This window comes from Gorilla gorilla, chromosome 15 (assembly GCF_029281585.2).
Source record: "Gorilla gorilla gorilla isolate KB3781 chromosome 15, NHGRI_mGorGor1-v2.1_pri, whole genome shotgun sequence".
In the NCBI taxonomy this organism is placed as follows: Eukaryota; Metazoa; Chordata; class Mammalia; order Primates; family Hominidae; genus Gorilla; species Gorilla gorilla.
In genome coordinates this window covers 94,607,844-94,629,710 of record NC_073239.2, presented here as the reverse complement: position 1 = coordinate 94,629,710, position 21,867 = coordinate 94,607,844, and the positions used below count along the sequence as shown (strand labels likewise).

General features: G+C 43.3%; 1 protein-coding gene across 3 annotated transcripts in view; it reads left to right on the top strand.

The window, feature by feature from the left end:
• Nucleotides 1-2,261: 2,261 nt before the first annotated feature.
• SNW1 (SNW domain containing 1) overlaps nucleotides 2,262-21,867 on the top strand; it is a 44,603-nt gene continuing 24,997 nt past the window's right edge. For 2 of the 3 annotated variants that reach the window (XM_019009805.4, XM_055361087.2), the window contains exons 1-3: nucleotides 2,935-3,089; nucleotides 9,043-9,196; nucleotides 12,660-12,821. In XM_019009805.4, the coding sequence (XP_018865350.1) occupies nucleotides 3,076-3,089; nucleotides 9,043-9,196; nucleotides 12,660-12,821 (330 nt within the window). In that variant the 5' untranslated portion in view covers nucleotides 2,935-3,075. Of the gene's footprint in view, nucleotides 2,537-2,826; nucleotides 3,090-9,042; nucleotides 9,197-12,659; nucleotides 12,822-21,867 lie in introns of those variants that run through there. The other variant, XM_019009806.4, reaches the window with a different exon arrangement.

The window sequence follows — 21,867 nt, the reverse complement described above, 5'->3', positions numbered from 1 at the left end:
ACAGCTCATAAACTAGGGAGCTGGGATCAGAAGGCAGGAAAGCTGACTCCAGAATATGTGCTTAACTTGTCCTCCCTACCACCTCACAAGCTATATTACTTGTGGCTACATAGCCACACCTACTTAGGAATCAAATTAGGCCCTAGGTTCTCTGAGAACAATTATACTCTCTATCCAGAATTCTAAGACTGGAGTGAATTGATGGCTTCTTGCAACCTGGCGCATTACTGATTCCAGCATGCACTGGGCTCTCTACATGAGCAGGCAGCTGCTAATTACCTATGATAATGAGGGATGGATAGGCACTGAAGATTCAGCATAGCTTAACACCAAACCCCCTCCCCAACAAAACCAAAGAAAGCACTAGGCCTTTGGGTATAATATTGTATCACGTTTGCAGTAGATTTGCTTTCTTAATTGTTTTGATAGGATTGCTATTAAAGTCAGTTTCTATTCTTTACACACCCCCAAAACAGCGAGGGACTATGACTGGTGGAAATGCCTTGCATGATGTGCCTCTGTGGAAAATGAGAGTGGATTGCAAAAGCTCTTCTCCACCCTGTTCTTTCAATCCTGCATCCCAGGTCTTGGTCTATGTCTTACTGATTTCCCATGTTAATTATTTTAACCTTGTCCTCAGTAGCCTCCTTTGTCTCTCATTGCCATAGAAACCCATTCTGCCTTAAGAATTGTCTTTCTTGCCTGTTCCTTTGACCCAGGCCCTCTACTTAAGTCCTCTTTCAGCTGCAAATCACCTGCTGAACTAAATCTAAGCTCTTTGATCTTGGCTTCCAGGACGTTCTGTAATTTGCTTCTCTGTTTTTCTCCTTTTAGAAATAATACATTCCTGGAGCAGAGGTTGAAGTAGATCACTGTCAACCAAAATATTAACTGTAATAACTAACATATTTACATAGTACTTAAGAGTTAAGTAAAAACATATCCACCTACATTACCTCATTTAAGGCTCATACTCTGCTGTATTGTATATAATTATTTTACATTTATATAAATATAGGTAAAGCAGATAACATGATCAGCATTTTAAGTTCAATAAAACTGGGGCCCAAATAAATTAAATGACTTGCCCTATAAGAATTTATTGGCGCTGAAGCTACATCTTTTTTTTTTTTTTTTTTTTCTGAGACAGTTTCACTCTTGTTGCCCAGGCTAGAGTGCAACAACGCACGGATCTCGGCTCACCACAACTTCCGCCTCCCGAGTTCAAGTGATTCTCCTGCCTCGGCCTCCCGAGTAGCTGGGATTACAGGCATGCACCACCACGCCCGGCTAATTTTGTATTTTCAGTAGAGACGCAGTTTCTCCATGTTGGTCAGGCTGGTCTCGAACTCCCGACTTCAGGTGATCTGCCCGCCTCAGCCTCCCAAAGTGCTGGGATTAAAGGCACAAGCCACCACACCCAGCCAAAGCTACATCTTAAACTCTAATCTTCGGGCTCCCAGGCCATGCAGGTTATATTACACAATGTGATTAATAATCCTGTATTTACCAAAAGATTTTTTCTTTTTGTTTTTTTGGTTTACATGCTGTGGCAGGCAGAATTCTAGGATATCCCCCAAGATCTCCTCCTCACCCAACCCCCACAGTACCTGACCTACATAACCCCTGCGGCCATGACTATGAAGATTCTGATTCTGTTATGCGGTGTGGCAGAGTTGATTTTTTTTTTTTTTTTTTTGAGACAGAATTTCACTTTGTCACCCACGCTGGAGTGCAATGGTGCAATCTCGGCTCACTGCAACCTCCACCTCCTGGGTTCAAGCGATTCTTGTACCTCAGCCTCCCAAGTAGCTGAGAAAACAAGAGCACATCACCACACCCAGCTATTCTTTTATATTATTTATTTATTTATTTACTTACTTTTATTTTTTGAGACGCAGTCTCACTCTGTCGCCAGGCTGGAGTGCAGTGGCGTGATCTCGGCTCACTGCAACCTCCGTCTCCTGATTCACACGATTCTCCTGCCTCAGCCTCCCCAGTAGCTAGGACTACAGGAGCGCGCCACAACACCCAGCTAATTTTTGTATTTTTAGTAGAGACAGGGTTTCACCATGTTGCCCAGGCTTTGTCGAACTCCTGAGCTCAGGCAATCCGCCCGCCACGGCCTCCCAAAGTGCTAGGATTACAAGTGTGAGCTACCGCGCCCGGCCAAGAGTTGATCTTAAAATAGGGAGATTATCCAGGTGCTCCTGATCTAATCACATGAGCCCTTTAAAAGCAGAGCATTTTTCTCCAACAGTGGCAGAAGAGGAGTCAGAAAGATGTGCTTCAGAAAGCAAATATCCATGTTGTGAACTACCAATAAATAGGGCTCATGTGGGAAGGACTCGAGAGTGACCCCTAGGAGCTGAGGGTGGCCACCACTAACAGCACAAAACAAAACAGGGAACTCGATCCCACAACCGCCAGGAACTGATTTTTGCCAACAAGAATGAGTTAGGAGATGGATTTTTCTCCAGAGCCTCCTATGAGATTTCAGCCTTGTCATACCCTGGGCAGAGAACCCAGACACTCGGTAAATTACCAAGGATTACGAAATATCTCCCCAAGGGAGTGTTTTGGGGAGTGAGAGGATACGGTTTAAAGAAAAGTTTTGAGTGTGAATGTTTTCAGAGAGTCCAAGAACTCTCCATTAGCTAGTCTCATTATTACCTGTCGTTTTAAACGCCCTATCACTCTTACTTAAAGTAGCTGTCCCCGGGAAGCTTTTGTATTTTGTACCCCTTCTCGGGGAACGGGACTGAGTAAGGAACGTAATACAGCGGCCTAAAAGGCATCTCCCTGTATCTTTGATATTTTGCCTAGGGAACGCCCTATCATGTCGCATATAAGCCATCGAGTTATGCATTTGTTGCTAGCTGAAGACATTATTCCTTGATAACCGCTTGGTCTGGTCAGAATACAAACGGTACTCCTGTTCAAAGAACTACAAATCCCAGAAGGCCTTTTCGGCCAGAGCGCCTGCGCATCGCGCACTCCTTCCTTTCCGCTCCTCATCATCTGAAAAGACCCGCCCAGCGGTGCTGTCGCTCGCGTTGGAAGAAGCGGAAGAAGATGGCGCTCACCAGGTGGGTTGTTGATTGGGGTCCTCGATACGGAAGGGTCTGGGAGTACCAGTCTTCTTCATTTCTCTTCCCATATCCTCCGGGCGGTGACCTGACCCGGGGCACAGAATGACGTGGGCCAAGACTACGGCTACGCCCTCCCGCTGGCCGCCGCTACGACTAGGCCTAGTCGAAGCTGGGGTCTTTCAGCGGTTTCCCGGGTTTAGTTCACCCGCTCACCGAGGCCGAAAGCTGCGGAGTGGCCTCAGACACTGAAGAGTGGGTTTTTCGCGTGAGCATCTTGCGGGGAGCGGACAGCGCTCCCTCAGGTCCGCGGCTCGGGCGAACGAGATGGGGTTGGTGACCGTAGTGGCTTATTTGGGCGGAGTGAAGCGCGCGGGCTGCGACTGCGCGGCTTTCCGGCCGTTTGCCTGTGGTGGTCTCTCTCCTTTCGCTGTCCACTGGGTGTCTCGAAACAAGGATTCCTGAAAAAAGAGGCCCGGAGCTGAACACAGATTTAAATGAGCCACAGTAGTGACCGCCGTCTGCTGATATGCGCCACTGCTCCGCATTTTAACTTTGGAGCTTAGAATTTCTTCCGTAGATAGAACCACCTCAGTTTTGCTGTTTCCGGTTACCTTAGTAACCGTCTGTAAAGTGCTCTCCGCCTTTAAGAAAAAGATGCTTTTCAGTGGGAGAGTCCGAGAAGTTACGCTACTCCTACTAGTCCCCAGCCTTGCTGCCCCATTTTAAGTGGAAAAACTTTCCATGCGAACTCAACAGGAAAAGGCTAGTGTTCAGGAAGGTTGTAGAGAAAGTAATCCTTTTAGGACATCAGCTTGAGCTCTCTTAACACCCTTCATTCTCCTCACGCATGGTTTTTTTTCTGGCTGATGACAGTATGAATCCAAAAGTTTTAATCAAAAAATTATTTTGGGAATTACTGTTGGTGCCTTGCTCTGTCCTGGGGGTTATGTACACAGAAGAAAATCTGTCTTTGGCAACAGGGAAGATAGGGGTCCAAGGTATACAGACATAAAACTATTACAGAACACAAAATGTGCATTTGTGTAATACTAACCTTAGTGCAAAAAGAATTGAATGGAATAAGTTATGTGGGCTGGAGAGTTTTCTTCCCCCCTTCGTTTCTAAAATTTTTTTGCTTTTTTTTTTAACTTTATTTTTTGAGATGCGGTCTCGCTGTGTTGGCCAGGTTGGTCTTGAATTCTTGGCCTCAAGCAGTCCTCCTGTCTCGTCCTCCGAAAGTGCTAGGATTACAGGCATGAGCCACCATGCCCGGCATCTGAAATTTTTTTTAAAAAAAATTAGAAATGGGGTGTTACTGCGTTGGCCAGGGTGGTCTCCAATTCTTGGCCTCCATCAGTCTTCTCACCTAGGCCTCCCAAAGTGCTGGGATTGCAGGCATGAGCTACCATGCCCAGCCAAGAGTTTGTTTAGTAAATGTTACAGGCAGCAAACATTTGAGTGCCCCCCAGGTGTGAGACACTGTGTCATAGACTAGTAAAGTTATGAGGGGAGACTTTGTGGAAAAGGTGGAATTTGAAATGGACGCACAGGAAAAATTTCTAGAGATGTCATGGGTATTTTTTATTTATTTAATTTTATTTTTTGATACAGGGTCTCACTCTTGCCCAGGCTGGAGTGCAGTGGCCCAATCACAGCCCACTGCAGCCTCAACCTCCCAAGGCTCAGGTGATCCTCCTGCCTCAGCGCCCGAGAGTAGCTGGGACTCTAGACGCTTGCCATGATGCCCAGTTAATTTTTGTTTTTTTTAGTAGAGATGGGGTTTTGCCATGTTGCCCAGCCTGGTCTTGAACTGGGCTTAACTGATCTGATCTACCCATCTCAGCCTCCCACAGTGCTGGCATTACTGGCGTGAGCCACCACATCATCTGGCCTGTCATGGGTATTGTGTGCTTAAAATTGCAGTGGCAGAATGCGATCTTTAAATGGCCAGTCTTGAGGACTCCAGAGCTTTCCATACCTACCATGTGGTGTTCCTCAGTATTCTTTGTAATATCCTTTAAATCAGTAAACACATTTCCCTGAGTTCTGTGAGCTGCCCTAGCAAATTAGTTGAACCTGAAGATGAGGTCATGGGAACCCTGGTTTGTAGTTAGTTGGCCAGTGGCCTTGGACCTACTGTTGGCATCTAAAGTAAGGGCAGTCTTGTGGGACTGAGCCCTCAACCTGTAACATCTGACAGTATCTCCAGGTAGATAACATCAAAATTGAATTGAATTAGAGGACACTTGACTGGTGTCCAGTAGACAGTTGATAGCTTGCTTGATATGTGGGGAAAAACCATCACACATCTGGTATCAGAAGTGTTGTGTGTTGTTGATTGTTGAGTGAAATAATAGGATAAACTGAGTTTGTTTTAATTTTATACTCTATCCACATGGAGCTTACATTCTAATGGGACAGAATTAGAATTCTAATGGGACAGAATTCTAATTAGCTTACATTCTAATGGGACAGAGTGAGTAAAATCATAATGCAATTTCAGGTAATACATGCTAGGAATAAAATAAAGACCGGGTTAGAGAGTGACTCAAAGTTTGGGGTGAAGTGGCTATTTTGGGTAAGGTGGTCAGAAAACAGCTCTAGAGAGAGGTAACTGAGCAGAGACAAGAGTGCTGAGATGCAAGCTGTTGAAAGATCTGGGGCTACTCTAGGCATACTGCCTGTGGGATAGCCCTGCCCGGCAAGGAGCAGTCAAAAAAGAAAAGATCTGGAGATCTGGAGAAGAAATTTCTATAAAAGCATACGAAAATTTGTTCTTTTTTTTTTTTTTTTTTTTTTTTGAGGCAGAGTCTCACTCTCACCCAGGCTGGAGTGCAGTGGAGCAATGTCAGCTCACTACAAACTCCACCTCCCAGGTTCAAGTGATTTTCCTGCCTCAGCTGGGATTACAGGCGTCCGCCACCATGCCCGGCTAATTTTTGTGTTTTTAATAGAGACAGGGTTTCACTATGTTGGCATGGCTGGTCTCGAACTCCTGGCCTCAAGTAATCCACCTGCCTTGGCCTCCCGAAGTGTTGGAATTACAGGTGTGAGCCACCTCGCCCAGCCGGAAAAATTGTGATTGATTGATTGCAATAGATAGAGAAAAATTGTGATTGATTGATTGCGATAGATAGATAGATAGATAGATAGATAGATGATTAGATTGATTTTATGGCAGAAGGAATAGCCAATGTAAAGATCCTGAGATGGCTTGTTTAAGGAAAGATAAGAAGGCTGTAGTGAAATAAAGATGGTGAGTGCTGGGGAAGAGTGTATTTATTTCTCCTACAACATTTAAGGAGCTCCAGCTGTGAGCTAGAAGTCTTGGAGCATTAGGGATGAAAGAAGCATAAGGCGTGATTCCTGCAGAGCTGCTCACAGTCTCATGGAAACAGAATAGTTAAATGAGTAGATGATTGCAATACAGTAAGGTAATGTTGTAGTAGTGGTATATAGAGCGTTTTGGGGGAGCATAGAGACAGGCAGTTAACCCAAACTGGAAGAGTCATGGAACAGCCCTAAAATAATCAAACATACAGAACCTGTATTGAAAGTGTCTAGATACTATACCAACTGGTTCCTGGATTTCTCTCACTTAATACTTATAAGAACCTTATGAAGTAGATACTCTTATGAACTATTATTACAGATGAGAAAACAGATTCAGAGAGGTAAGTAGCTTATCCAGGTTAGTAAGTGGCATAGGTCGGATCTGAATTCTGAGCCTAGCCATCACTTACCTCCCCAGACTGGATTAGATCCCTCTCATGTAGACTGTCATAGCATCTATATTTTTCCATCATAACTTAACATAATGTGTAATTATAGATTTGTGTGATTTTTTTTTTTTTTTGGTCTCTGTCTGCAAGACTAAGCTGTCTTTCTCCATTTATAGTCTCATGCCTAGCATAGTGCTTGTACCCAAATAATAAATATTTTTGAATAATTAATAAGCTCTGCTACTTAGGTATGCTTACTATCCAAGAATCACAAAGGAACTAAGGTTATTTTCTCCATATTCATCCATCAGGATCCTTTTGTAATACTTTGGAGTATCACTGTAATACTTTAATACTTAAAAGTTGTTAAGAACCATTTAGTAGAAAGGTTACCTTGACTAAAGAATAAGCTGCATCTTCAGGGCTTCTGCTTTGATTCTTTGGCCTCTAAGGGTTTTTTTGTTGTTGTTTGTTTGAGATGGAGTTTTGCTGTTGTTGCCTAGGCTGGAGTGCAATGGTGCAATCTTGGCTCACTGTACCCTCCACCTACCGGATTCAAGTGATTCTCCTGCCTCAGCCTCCCGAGTGGGATTACAGGCGCACACCAGCACGCCTGGCTAATTTTGTATTTTTAGTAGAGACAGGGTTTCACCATGTTGATCAGGCCGGTCTTGATCTCCTGACCTCAAGTGATCCACCCGCCTTGGCCTCCCAAAGTGCTGGGATTACAGGTGTGAGCCACCATGGCTGGCCTGGCCTCTAAGTTTTAAATTTCATTGTAGATACCCTTGACACTTAAATATGCAACTTGTGTTTATTTTATCCACCTCTTTTTTACATTCAGTTTTAATCCTAGTTCTTTTGTATTTACACTGAAGTAGTTTAAAGTAAGGAGCATAACGGTAAAAATGTTAAAAACAAGGAGTAGCCAGGCGTGGTGGCTCATGCCAGTAATCCCAGTACTTTGGGAGACGGAGGCTGATGGATCACTTGAGGTCAGGAGTTCGAGACCAGCCTGACCAACATGGGCCAACATGGCAAAAACCAGTCTCTACTAAAAATACAAAAAATAGGGATGTGGTGGCATGCACCTGTAATCCCAGCTACTCGGGAGGCTGAGGCATGAGAATCACACGAATCCAGGCGACAGAGGTTTCAGTGAGCCGAGGTTGTGCCACTGCACTCAAGGCTGGGCGACAGAACGAGACTCTGTCTCAAAAAAAAAAGGAGTATAAGAATAGCAAGTATATACTGGACAGTTTATCCCTGAAGTATTAGGAATGTTTACTTGTTTGTTATAAGAAATATGGAAACAGGCTGGGCGTGGTGGTTCACACCTGAAATCCTAGCACTTTGGGAGGCCGGGGCGGGCACATCACCTGCGGTCAGGAGTTCGAGACCAGCCTGGCCAACATGGCGAAACCCTGTCTCTACTAAAAATACAAAAATTAGGTGGGCGTGGTGCTGAACATCTGTAATCCCAGCTACTTGGGAGGGTGAGGCAGGAAAATCACTTGAACCCAGGAGGTGGAGGCTGCAGTGAGCTGAGATGGTGCCACTGCACTCTAGCCTAGGTGACACAGAGAGACTCTGTCTCAAAAAAAAAAAAAGGAAAGAAATATGGAAGCATGGCCAGGTGTGGTGGCACACGCCTGTAATTCCAGCACTTTGGGAGGCCAAGGTCAGCGGATCACTTGAGGTCAAGTTCAAGACCAGCCTGGCCAACATGGTGAAACCGCATCTCTACTAAAATTGCAAAAATTAGCCTGGTGTGGTGGCGCATGCTTGTAATCCCAGCTACTTGGGACGCTGAGGGAGGAAAATCACTTGAACCCAGGAGGCAGAGGTTGCAGTGAGTGGAGATGACACCACTGTACTCCAGCCTGGGCAACAGAGTGAGACTCTTTCTCAAAAAAAAAAAAGGAAATATGGAAGCATAAACGCTTAAGAGTTTGTCTGTTATGTGAAATATCTGTTAATTTTTTATTCTGGACATCATTTGCTGTTGTCCTAGTCAGATGTTTTTACTGTGTATCTTTGAGTACTTCTGTCTTCCACATATTATAAAATGGCTAGTATTGAGTACTACCATAAATCATTGAAAAATCTGCTCTTTTTCTGAAAAGTAAAAGCATCGTAGGAAAAATTGTCTCTGTGGCCAAGTTGCAGTGGTCAAATTAAACATAAGAGTTTTTTAAATTTCTGACTTTTATTATCTTTGCTTATAGCTTTTTACCTGCACCTACTCAGCTATCTCAGGACCAGCTTGAGGCTGAAGAAAAGGCAAGATCCCAGAGATCGCGGCAGACCTCACTGGTCTCCTCCCGAAGAGAACCTCCCCCGTACGGATACCGGAAAGGCTGGATACCTCGGTTATTAGAGGTACATATAGATCTTAAGTTTAGATTTGTTAAATTGTGCTGAAATTTATTATAGCACACTATAACATAAATTTAAATGTTAGAACCTCTGATTATGAATGTCAGTGTGATAGAAATTCTGGTTATGTGCTCTCAAGATGTATATTTCCCTCAGAAGATGTATCATTTTCTTTTTGCTTATTATCTATCACTGCTTTGTGGTCGCTAGAGAACTGTACCATTTGTCTATTCCTATATCAAACTATTAAATATTTACAAGAAAACTAATATTTTATAAATTCAGGAATTACAGAAAATAATGGGAAAGTAAAAGATAAGAGAGATGAAAGTGGATTTCATATTTGGGCTTCTCCTCCTCCTCCTCCCCTCCGATAATACCACATAACCCTGAAGAGATAACTTTCCTTCAGGGAAAACTCCAGTAGCACTTCCTTTGCTGATTTCTTTCTCTTCACCTGTTTTCTTACCTTTAATTTGAGAGTGTTAATATATATCTGATATATAGATTAAATATATTTTTGCGGATAGACAAAATTTGGTTGATTTGAAGGCAATGAGGGAGAAGGAACCATCTGGAATAGCTCTTTCTATCTCTAGCTTGTTGCCAAATAACAAGCTTCCGGTTGGGCGCAGTGGCTTACACCTGTAATCCCAGCACTTTGGGAGGCCAAGGCGGGCAGATCACCTGAAGCCAGGAGTTCGAGACCAGCCTGACCAACATGGAGCAACCCTGTCTCTACTAAAAATACAAAATTAGCCAGGTGTGGTGGCGCATGCCTGTAATCCCAGCTACTCCGGAGGTTGAGGCGGGAGAATTGCTTGAACCTGGGAGGCAGAGGTTGTGGTGAGCCAAGATCGCACCATTGCACTCCAGCCTGGGCAACAACAGCAAACCTCCATCTCAAAAAAAATAAAAAATAAAAATAAAAAGAACAAGCTTCCTTGGCAGCACCTATTCTAATTACTCAGGATCCTTTACATTAATTAATTAATTTTTATTTTTTTTATTTTTGGGATGGAATCTCACTCCGTTTCCCAGGCTGGAGTGCAGTGGTGCAATCTTGGCTCACTGCAGCCTTCGCCTCCTGGGTTCAAGCGATTCTCCTGCCTCAGCCTCCCAAGTAGCCAGGATTACAGGCACGTGCCACCACACCCAGCTAATTTTTTGTATTTTTAGTACAGACAGGGTTTCACCATGTTTGCTAGGCTGGTCTTGAACTCCTGACTTCAGGTGATCCACCTGCCTCGGCCTCCTAAAGTGCTGGGATTACAGGTGTGAGCCACCGCGCCTGCCCCACACTCTTTATTAGAGTTTATAAGAGGAACACCCAACTAGATCATATCTTGTCCTATGTATTCCAAAAAACCCACATATAGGTCTTTTTGTTGCTTTTTTGTCAGCTTTCCTCTGGTCCTTATGAATGCTGGTGTGTGAAGGCCAGTCATATTGCAATTATTAAGGGATTTTTGTTGCTTTTGTTCTCTCTGATAGTGTAATTTGTGGGAGGCAGAGGAAGATGAAAGATTATCAAGGAGTCTTACCTGGGGCAAAAAAGTAGTGGTTGGCATCATCTAATAGAGCAGTTGAGTGTCTCTGTTGAGGCATTATAAATATTGTTTGGTCTGTCAGTACATTGCACAATGAGGGTGACAGGCATCATCTTACATAGAATGTAAATCTCATCCATGCATTTCAGCATTACGATACTTGGTTGCTATTAGATTTTTAGATTCTTACTTGGCTATCAGTGGTTTCATATATCCTGGTGAAACAGAACAACTTATTTGAAAATCAAGTTGAAATGGCTAGCTAATCTGGAAATGCTATGGATGCTGCTTGAGGGGAGTGAATGTTCTGTGGAAGAAGGCATTTTGTTCTAGTTTTCAAAATAAAAGCTATGATTTTCTGGCAAGCTTAATGACCACATAATGCTACAGCTACAGTTCTGAAGTACTTATTATAGTTGAAAAACTCTAGCAAATCCAAGCATGTGTCAGATTGATGGCTTGGGTACGGAAAGCACTTTTCTTAGGAATGCTTTAACTCTTTCTCATTTACAAGAAAATGTCTCTCAGCTTTATTCTCTTGGTTTTCAAAAACTTCAAACATCTCTTAAGCAAATAAGCATATTGTACTTAGGAACTCATATATCTTAGATCTAATGGAGTATTACTTAAAGAGGTCTTGTAAAAGTGAATATTTTCTTTTTTTTCCATCAAACCCCCTCTAAATGATTAATTTTAATTTGTGTTTTCTATTATTTCTTAATAGTACTCATTTGGCTGTTTTGAGCTAAAAGAAAGGTATTTCATAGTAGTAGAAAATACAAAGCTTTTCGGAGTCTCAAAAGATCTGGGTTCAGGTGCTGCATATAATACCTATGAGATCTCAGGAACACCGCTTAATTTTTCTAAGCCTGAATGTTTCCATTTAAAATGATGTTAAAGAGTTACAAGGATTAAATGAGATAATACGTGTGTGAATCATGTTTAAAGTGTACTAAGCAAATACTACTGAATTTTTTTTAACTACTTAAAAATTATACTTGATCCTCATGTTTATTTGATAAACCTTTTTAAAATACTACATTTCATCAGCAAACTTTATTTAGCTTGTTCTACTTTAGCAGTCTCAGTTCTCTCTCCTAAATAATTATGTATAATCACTAGTAGAAATGCAGTAAACTCATTTCTGGATCCTTCCTATTGTATTCATTTGCTTCTCACATAACAATGAATAAATAATATGTTAATAAAATCTGATTCCAAGAAAAAATCTTTTATATTTCTGCCCCAAGTATAGCTTTACCTGTTCCTCACTAAAATATGTATTTATATGCTAAAATATATACACATATATTTTGCCTTGTCCTAGCCATTTTACTTAGTTTCATCCTGCATATATGAAATCCACATTTTCTTGCTGTAGCATGTAAGTCCCTTTGTGATCTGGTGTTTTTTACTCATGTAACTTGTGCCTCAAGCTCTGCTGTCCTTATTAAGCTGTTAGCCCCACTGAATTCTCATTTCCTAAAATATACCAAGCTCGTTCTTGCAGCAGGGCCTTTGCATTGGCTATTTGATCCATCTAGAAAATGCTTCGTGTGTGTGTGTGTGGTGTGTGTGTGTGTATGTGTGTCTTCCCATGACTGCTTTCTAATCATTCAGGCTTTAGCTCACATGTTACTTCTTCACAAAGGCTGTCCCCAACCACCCTATCAAAAGTAGCCCCTTTTCCCAGTCTTTTTCTTTTATATTACCTTCATGGTACTTATCACAAGCCAAAGAATGTGTTTTTTATATCTTTGCCTACTAGAATGTAAACTCCACAAGAGGCAGGGACCTCTGCTGTATCTCTAGCATCTAGCATACTAAGGACTCAACAATTACTTGTTGAATGAATGAATATATCTTGAATGTCAAATGATGATTAACTATTTTATTTAACTACTTCTAATGTGTAGGATTTTGGAGATGGAGGTGCTTTTCCAGAGATCCATGTGGCCCAGTATCCACTGGATATGGGACGAAAGAAAAAAATGTCAAATGCGCTGGCCATTCAGGTGGATTCTGAAGGAAAAATTAAATATGATGCAATTGCTCGACAAGGACAGTCAAAAGACAAGGTAATCCTCTCATGTTTTCCCTGAATGATGAATATTTTAGGAAACATTTTAAATTTTGTGGACACGATAAATCTCTTGCTGTTTGAATTATGTTAAAAGTAGCAGTGGCTGGGCATGGTGGCTCGTACCTATATTCCCAGCTACTTGGGAGGCAGAGGTAGGAGGTTTGACTGAGCCCAAGAGTTTGAGGATACAGTGAGCCACTGAACTCTTGCTTGGGTGGCAATACCTTGTTTTAAAGGGGAAAAAAAGTACATTTTAAAACAGTTACTTTATATTACTAGCATTCTAAAACTGCCAGTAAATTTTTTAAAATCTGCAACCCCAGAGCCTTACCATCAACTTTTAATTTATCCTGTAGTTTCTTCTAGTTTTTTCCTATAGTCTTGACTCATTTCCTCCATGTACTTAGAGTACTTACATGTACTCTATTACAAGTATTTAATAGTTTATTTGAGTATAATAAATTACACAAACTTCTTTTGCCCTAGATTAAGTACAAAACTAGCATTTGCTATCCAGATTTAGGATGGCCCTGCTACGAAGTAATCCATAGGCCAAAAATAAAATTTGCTTAAAATAATCTCATCACAGAACAGCTACACTCAGGGCCAAGGAACTATTTTTAAGAAGACCTAGTTTTTTTTTTCTTGTAAATAAATACTCAAGATAGAAGTGAAAGATTTCTTTAGAACTGATGATGTTTGGAAAAATACTTGAGAGCTTTCAGTGCCTATCATTGGCCTCTCTCTCCCCCCAAACTTTTTCAATTTACCCTCTAAAATAGCACTAACAACCCATCCTTTGCTTCTGCATCATGGCTGCTGAGCTTTGGGGGAAGACAATTATGCAATCATGCAGATTTATATCTCCTATTTCAGCTCAGCTCCCTTGTTACTCCCGCCAAACTTTAATTCCTACTCCTTTCATCCCATCTCATCCTTAGCAGGTGACTCCCCCATCTATTTGAATATAAAGCTATTGGAAGACAGTTGTCAATTTTCTTCATCCTGCACTTGTCCTTTTTCCTCGACTTTTACTTTTGTTTTTGCACGAAATGCCTTCTTCTGTCTAAGCCTAATCTTTTTTTATTTTATTTTTTATTTGTTTTTTTGAGACAGGGTCTTGTTCTGTTGCCCAGGCTGGAGTGCAGTGGCACGATGATGGCTCACTGAAGCCTCGACCTCCTGGGCTCAAGCAGTCCTCCCACCTCAGCCTCTCGAGTGGCTGAGAGCACAGGTGTGCACCACCATGCCTGGCTAATTCATTATTTTTTTGTAGAGGTGGGATATCCCTATGTTACTCAAGCTGGTCTTGAACTTTTGGGCTCAAGCAATCCTCCTGCTTCTGCCACCCAAAGTGCTGGGATCACAGGCGTGAGCCACTGCACCTGGATCTACACCTGATCTTGCCATATATATTCTGGATCTCAATCCCTTCCCTCTTCCTCTATGAACCTTACCTACTAGTTAATCTTCTCAGCAGTTCTTCATCCCTCCTCTTCTAACGGCTCTTTCCTGTTAGCATTTGAATGTGCTTGTTTTTCTTGTCATTTGTTTGTTTGTTTATTCTTTTTTAGATTGTAGTGCCATGGCACCCTCATAATTCATTGCAACCTTGAACTCTTGGGCTCAGGCGATCATCCTACGTCAGTCCCCCGAGTAGCTGGGACTACAGGCGCCTGCCACCATGCCCGGTGAATTTTTTTGTATTTTTAGTAGAGATGGGGTTTCACCATGTTAGCCAGGATGGTCTCGATCTCCTGACCTCGTGATCCGCCCGCCTCGGCCTCCCAAAGTGCTGGGATTACAGGCATGAGGCTGCCTGGCCTTTCTTATCTTTTGAAAGATAGGCTTTTCCCTGAGTACCTACTCGCAGTGTTCTGTCTAGCTACCACCTAATTTTCTTCACTTTTTTCAGGCTTGTTTCAGGAGTTGTTTTTGCCCTCTCTGTTTCTTCACTTTCCTTTCACTCTTCAATTCACTACAAAATGACCTCACCTAAACCAGTTTGATGAGGTGCTCTCTGGCAAAAGTCTCTTAACACATTTTTTTACAGCACATTCTCTTTATATATTTTTTTTCTTTTAATCATTCTGTGACTTTAACCAAAAAACACAGCACATTCTCTTTAACTAATGTAATTTATTTGCCACTCATATGCTGATGACTGTTCAATCTGTGTTTCCAGCCCAGTATTCTCTGCTGGGCTGTAGGTCCTTATATCTTACTGTCTACAAGGGCAAGTGTATCTAGATTTCCCTAAAGTGCTACTTAATCAAATCCAAACCTAAATACATAATTGTCCACTTAATCTACCTGCTATTTCTGTAACTCAGTAAGTGGTAGTGATATTTTCCTAATTGTTTATGCTGAAAGCCTGGGAGTCATTTTTTCTTACTATTATATTGATTTTTTTTAAAAAAATTATACAAATAGGCTGGATGTGGTGGCTCACACCTGTAATCCCAGCACTTTGGGAGGCTGAGGTGGGTGGATCACGAGGTCAGGAAATTGAGAACATCCTGGCTAACACAGTGAAACCCCGTCTCTACTAAAAACACAAAAAATTAGCTGGGCATGGTAGCGGGTGCCTGTAGTCCCAGCTACTCGGGAGGCTGAGGCAGGAGAATGGCGTGAACCTGGGAGGCAGAGCTTGCAGTGAGCTAAAGATGGCACCACCGCACTCCAGCCTGGGCGACAGAGCAAGACTCTGTCTCAAATAAAAAAAAAAGTTATACAAATAATATATTATAGTAAAAGATACCATAAGTATATATCACAAGTATATACAGTCCTGCCCGCTTTTCTCCTACTTTACTTCCCAGAGGTAACTGCTGTTACTACAGTGATATATATAATTCCAAATTTTTTTTTCCTAAAATATTTTATTTATTTATTTATTTATTTTAGTATTTATTGATCATTCTTGGGTGTTTCTCGGAGAGGGGGATTTGGCAGGGTCATAGGACAATAGTGGAGGGAAGGTCAGCAGATAAACATGTGAACAAGGGTCTCTGGTTTTCCTAGGCAGAGGACCCTGCGGCCTTCCGCAGTGTTTGTGTCCCTGGGTACTGAGATTAGGGAGTGGTGATGACTCTTAAGGAGCATGCTGCCTTCAAGCATCTGTTTAACAAAGCACATCTTGCACCGCCCTTAATCCATTTAACCCTGAGTGGACACAGCACATGTTTCAGAGAGCATGGGGTTAGGGGTAAGGTTATAGATTAACAGCATCCCAAGGCAGAAGAATTTTTCTTAGTACAGAACAAAATGGAGTCTCCTACGTCTACTTCCCTCTACACAGACACAGCAACAATCTGATTTCTCTATCTTTTCCCTACATTTCCCCCCTCTCCATTGGACAAAACCGCCATTGTCATCATGGCCCGTTCTCAATGAGCTGTTGGGTACACCTCCCAGACGGGGTGGCCGCTGGGCAGAGGGGCTCCTCACCTCCCAGATGGGGCGGCCGGGCAGAGGCGCCCCCCACCTCCCGGATGGGGCGGCGGCCGGGCAGAGGCACCCCCCACCTCCCGGACGGGACGGCTGGCCAGGCGGGGGCTGGCCCCCACCTCCCTCCCGGACGGGGCGGCTGGCGGGGCGGGGGCTGCCCCCCACCTCCCTCCTGGACGGGGCGGCTGCCGGGCGGAGACGCTCCTCACTTCCCAGACTGGGCGGCTGCCAGGCGGAGGGGCTCCTCACTTCTCAGACGGGGTGGCCGGGCAGAGACGCTCCTCACCTCCCAGACGGGGTCGCGGCTGGGCAGAGGTGCTCCTCACATCCCAGACGGCGGTGGGGCAGAGGCGCTCACCACATCTCAGACGATGGGCCGCCGGGCAGAGACGCTCCTCACTTCCTAGACAGGATGGCGGCCGGGAAGAGGCGCTCCTCACTTCCCAGACTGGGCGGCCGGGCAGAGGGGCTCCTCACATCCCAGACGATGGGCAGCCAGGCAGAGACGCTCCTCACTTCCCAGACAGGGTGGCGGCCTGGCAGAGGCTGCAATCTCGGCACTTTGGGAGGCCAAGGCAGGCGGCTGGGAGGTGGAGGTTTTAGCGAGCCAAGATCACGCCACTGCACTCCAGCCTGGGCAACATTGAGCACTGAGTGAGTGAGACTCCGTCTGCAATCCCGGCACCTTGGGAGGCGGAGGCTGGCAGATCACTCGCGGTTAGGAGCTGGAGACCAGCCTGGCCAACACAGCGAAACCCCATCTCCACCAAAAAAATACGAAAACCAGTCAGGCGTGGCGGCGTGCGCCTGCAATCCCAGGCACCCGGCAGGCTGAGGCAGGAGAATCAGGCAGGGAGGTTGCAGTGAGCCGAGATGGTGGCAGCACAGTCCAGCCTCGGCTCAGCATCAGAGGGAGACCGTGGAGAGAGAGGGAGAGGGAGAGGGAGACCGTGGGCAGAAGGGGAGGGGGAGGGGGAGCTATAATTCCAAATTTTTATTATGGATTTAGATATTTATGTATATCCTCATTTTATGTATACATACAAACTTAGAAACTGTTGTTTACATGAATGGAATTTTGATGCCCATAACTTCCTTTGACTTGCTTTTTTTTTTACTTAACACATTTGACAATTTTTGTTAGTACATATAGGTCTACTTCATTTTTTTTTATTAATCTATATAGGATTCCATGGCATGGTTATCTGCTAGTTTTTTTAAGCATTGGTGGTTTTTAGTTTTACAAACAAATGTATTCAAGATCCACATACAAACATCTTGTTGAACATGAGTATTTGTTTAAATTCTTAGATGTGGACTTACTGGCTCAAAGGCTATTCAGATTTCACATGTGACACATACTGCCCATATGTTCTCTCTGCTCAGCAATCATTCTAGTTCTTGTTTCCCTCAGACCTTCCATCTATTTATTCTCTGTGAACGATCTTATTTCCTTAACACTTCTCAAGTATGTTCCCCTCTCTGCTACTTAGTTCAGGCTGTTTTCATTTTTTTTTTTTTTTTTTTTTTTTATTTATTTTTTTTTTTTTTTGAGACGGAGTCTTGCTTTGTCGCCCAGGCTGGAGTGCAGTGGCGCGATCTCGGCTCACTGCAAGCTCCACCTCCCGGGTTCACACCATTCTCCTGCCTCAGCCTCCCGAGTAGCTGGGACTACAGGCGCCCACTACCACGCCCGGCTAATTTTTTGTATTTTTAGTAGAGACGGGGTTTCACCGTGTTAGCCAGGATGGTCTCGATCTCCTGACCTCGTGATCCGCCCGCCTCGGCCTCCCAAAGTGCTGGGATTACAGGCGTGAGCCACCGCGCCCGGCCAGCTGTTTTCATTTCTTGCTTGATTTACTGCAGCCAAGCCTGCAACCATCTCGTTGACATTTGTCTTGCTGGCATGAACAAACAAATTCATCCATGTCTGTTTGTCTTTCTCATCATGTATATACACATACACGCAAGTGTGCACAATTAAAATCTTTCTACGGCTTCCATGGTCTTTAGGGTAAGGACTAAGCTGCTATGGCATGCTTGACCCCTTACTCACTTTTCTGGGCTGGCTTCAACTCTCCTGATCGGAATACTGAAATCCAAAAATAAATAGTTCAGTTTTAGCCATTCTGTTTGTTTTCACTATAAAATAAATACTATTATAGGTGTTGTTGTTTGTTTTTGAGACAGAGTCTTGCTCTGTCACCCAGGCTGGAGTGCAGTGGCACAATAACGACTCGCTGCAGCCTTGAACTCCTGAGCTCAAGTGATCCTTTCACCCCAGCCTTCTGAGTAGTTGGGACTACAGGTGCACACCACCATGCCCGGCTAATTTTTGTATTTTTTGTAGTGACAGGGTTTCACCTTGTTGCCCAGGCTGGTCTCAAACTCCTGAGCTCAAGTGATCTGCCTGCTTTGGCCTCCCAGAGTGTTGGAATTACGGTTGTGTGCCACCGCACCTAGCCAAGGTGGTTGTTAAGAAGAAAAAAACTTTTTTTCTGAGACCAAATCTTGCTTTGTCCCTCAGGCTGGAGTGCAGTAGGGCAATCTCAGCTCACTGCGACCTCAGTCTTCCCAGTTCAAGCAGTTCTCCTGCCTCAGCCTTCTGAGTAGCTGGGATTACAGGCGCCCGCCACCAGGCCCAGCTCGTTTTTGTCTTTTTAGTAGAGATGGGTTTCACCATGTTGGTTAGGCTGGTCTTGAACTCCTGACCTCAAGCAGTCCACCTGCCTTGGCCTCCCAAAGTCCCGGGATTACAGGCATGAGACACCATGCCCAGCCAAGAAGAAAAAACGTTCAAGCATTCCCTATAAATATTTGCCATGAGGAACTACTTGTAGTTCCCATAATATGACACATTCTCTCTTGAGACTTCCCATGGATATTCTTTTTCCTAGAAAGTTCTACCCTTATTCACTCTCTGACTTAATTCTATTGCTTTCCATTCTCAGCTCACTCTTCACTATTCCAGAGTGTTGTCCTGGACCTTCCCTGGCTAGACTAAGTGTCCCTCTTCTCTACTCTCAATGTTTATCATAGCAGTCTTCACCTTTTGTTGTAATTATCTGTTCACTCATAATCTATATCATTTGACTATAATGTTTTTAAGGGCGGGGATTATATATTTATATTTCCGTCTTTGGTGCCTTACTTACTGCCTGAAAGTTTGACACATAAGGCGTCCACCAGTGTTTGTTCAGCAAATAATAGTGGTTTTCATTGTATAACACAAAACCACTTCTGAAGCCAGTGAGGAAGTATAGTCCACTCCTGCAAAAGGAAAATTAGGCCCCTATACATGGAGAACATATACTGGAAATTTACCCTATACCATGGAGGCGTTCACTTGACTTCAGTTGCCTTTGTTTTGGTGCATCTCTCCTTGGGGGTAATCACTCTTCTTTATTGGTATGTGCTACCTCTCCAGTCCTATTTGGTAGGAAAAAACAACATCTAAGGGCAACAATTTGGCATTGGCAGATTGTGTTATTTTGAATGAAATACAGCTTTGGTCCGTTTTGCATTATATTTCAAGACTGGAAAGGAGTTTTATCTGATTTCTAGGGAATGATGTTTAAATCACTGTCTGTATTGGTGATTATTTTGTGTTCAAAATAGAGTAGAACTGTTCAGACTGAACTATCTATTTTTGGAGTTTAGTATCTTGGCCAAATAAGGTCTCCAAAGCATTGTTCCTTGTTTTTTCTCTTTTTTTTCTTTTCTTTTCTTTTCTTTTTTTTTTTTTTTTTTTTGAGATGGAGTCTTGCTCTGTTGCCCAGGCTGGAGTGCAATCTTGGCTCACTGCAAACCTCTGCCTCCCAGGTTTAAGTGATTCTTCTGCCTCACCATCCCACGTAGCTGGGATTACAGGCGCACACCACCATGCCCAGCTAATTTTTTTGTATTTTTAGTAGAAACAGGGTTTCACCATGTTGGCCAGGCTGGTCTTAAACTCCTGACCTCAAATGATCCATCCTCCTCAGCTTCCCAAAGTGCTAGGATTATAGGTGTGAGCCGCTGTGCCCAGCCTATGCTATTTTCTTTTTTTCTTTTTTCTTTTTTTTTTTTTTGAGATGGAGTCTCACTCTGTCACCCAGGCTGGAATGCAGTGGCACGATCTTGGCTCACTGCAGCCTCCCAAAGTGATGGGATTACAGGCATGAACGACTACGCCCGGCCAGATCGTTGCTTTTGTCTGTAATGTAGCCACTAGAAACAAACCCCAAACTGGGACCACTCTCAGGTTTATATCTTTTTGTTTGTTTGTTTTCTAGAAGTGGATAGATTCATGCATGAAGTTTGGAATGCACTGAGTAATTCAACATTAATCAAGTAACTATTATGTGCCATTGGCACTGGGGGAGCACTTTGATTGTTTAGGACCATCTTCAGCATTGTACAATGTTTAGCATAAGTGGTACTACCTATAAATCCCAGTAGTGTCCCCATCCTACCCCCATTGTCTTAACTAGAAACACCTCACACATTTACAAAGGCACTGGGAGAGAGGAGTTAGAGGTGGCAGTGATGCCCTGTTTGACAATCACTGGTTTTCCTGTTTTAGAAGAAATAGAAATGGACTGCATAATATATAAAATAGGATTTAAAAAATTTGTTATTCCAGAGACTGAACAGGTTATTGGATTTATGAATTTGGACTAAGATTTCTGATTTGCTTCCGAGAGGTCTGGTATTCTTCAGAAACGAGGGAGTTCTCACTGAAATATTAATAGTGAATGAGTAAGAATGGAAAATACTAGGTGTTAGGTATAAGAGGTGAGAAGAATCAGTGAGGATTCTAAGACGTAATATTCTAGGACAAGTCTAAGGCAATTCTCTATATGTGAAGTAAGTACTGTGTATACGACTTATTAGTCATACAAAATTGGGGATGAAAACGTTTTTTTAGTGTAAATCTTGATACAACCAAATGCTTTTTTTTTCCTAATTATGAAAGTGATAAATCTTTTTTTTTTTTTTTTGAAACGGAGTTTTGCTCTTGTTGCCCAGGCTGGGGTGCAATGGCACGATCTCAGCTCACCGCAACCTCTGCCTCCCGGGTTCAAGTGATTCTCCTGCCTCAGCCTCCCGAGTAGCTGGGATTACAGGCATGTGCCACCACGCCTGACTAATTTTGTATTTTTGGTAGAGACGGTGTTTCTCCGTGTTGGTCAGGCTAGTCTCCAACTCCCAACCTCAGGTGATCCACCCACCTCGGCCTCCTAAAGTGCTGGGATTACAGGCATGAGCCACCACACCCAGCCAAGTGATAAATCTTGAAATAAAGGGCTTGGTGTATGTATTTTTCCCTCTGAAATAGTTATGTAAGAAATACTACATACAGGCCAAGTGCATTGGCTCATGCCTGTAATCCCAGCACTTTGGGAAGGTTGAGGTGGGAGGATCATTTGAGGCCAGGAGTTTGAGACTAGCCTGGGCAATATAATGAAACCCTATCTCTTAAAGAAACGAAATGTTACACACATACTATACCCAAAAGAATGCCTTCAACATATTACCCCTAAAAAACCGTAACAACTTTAAACTGACCCCATGATAAATTATATGTTATCTTGTTTGTATGATTTCAC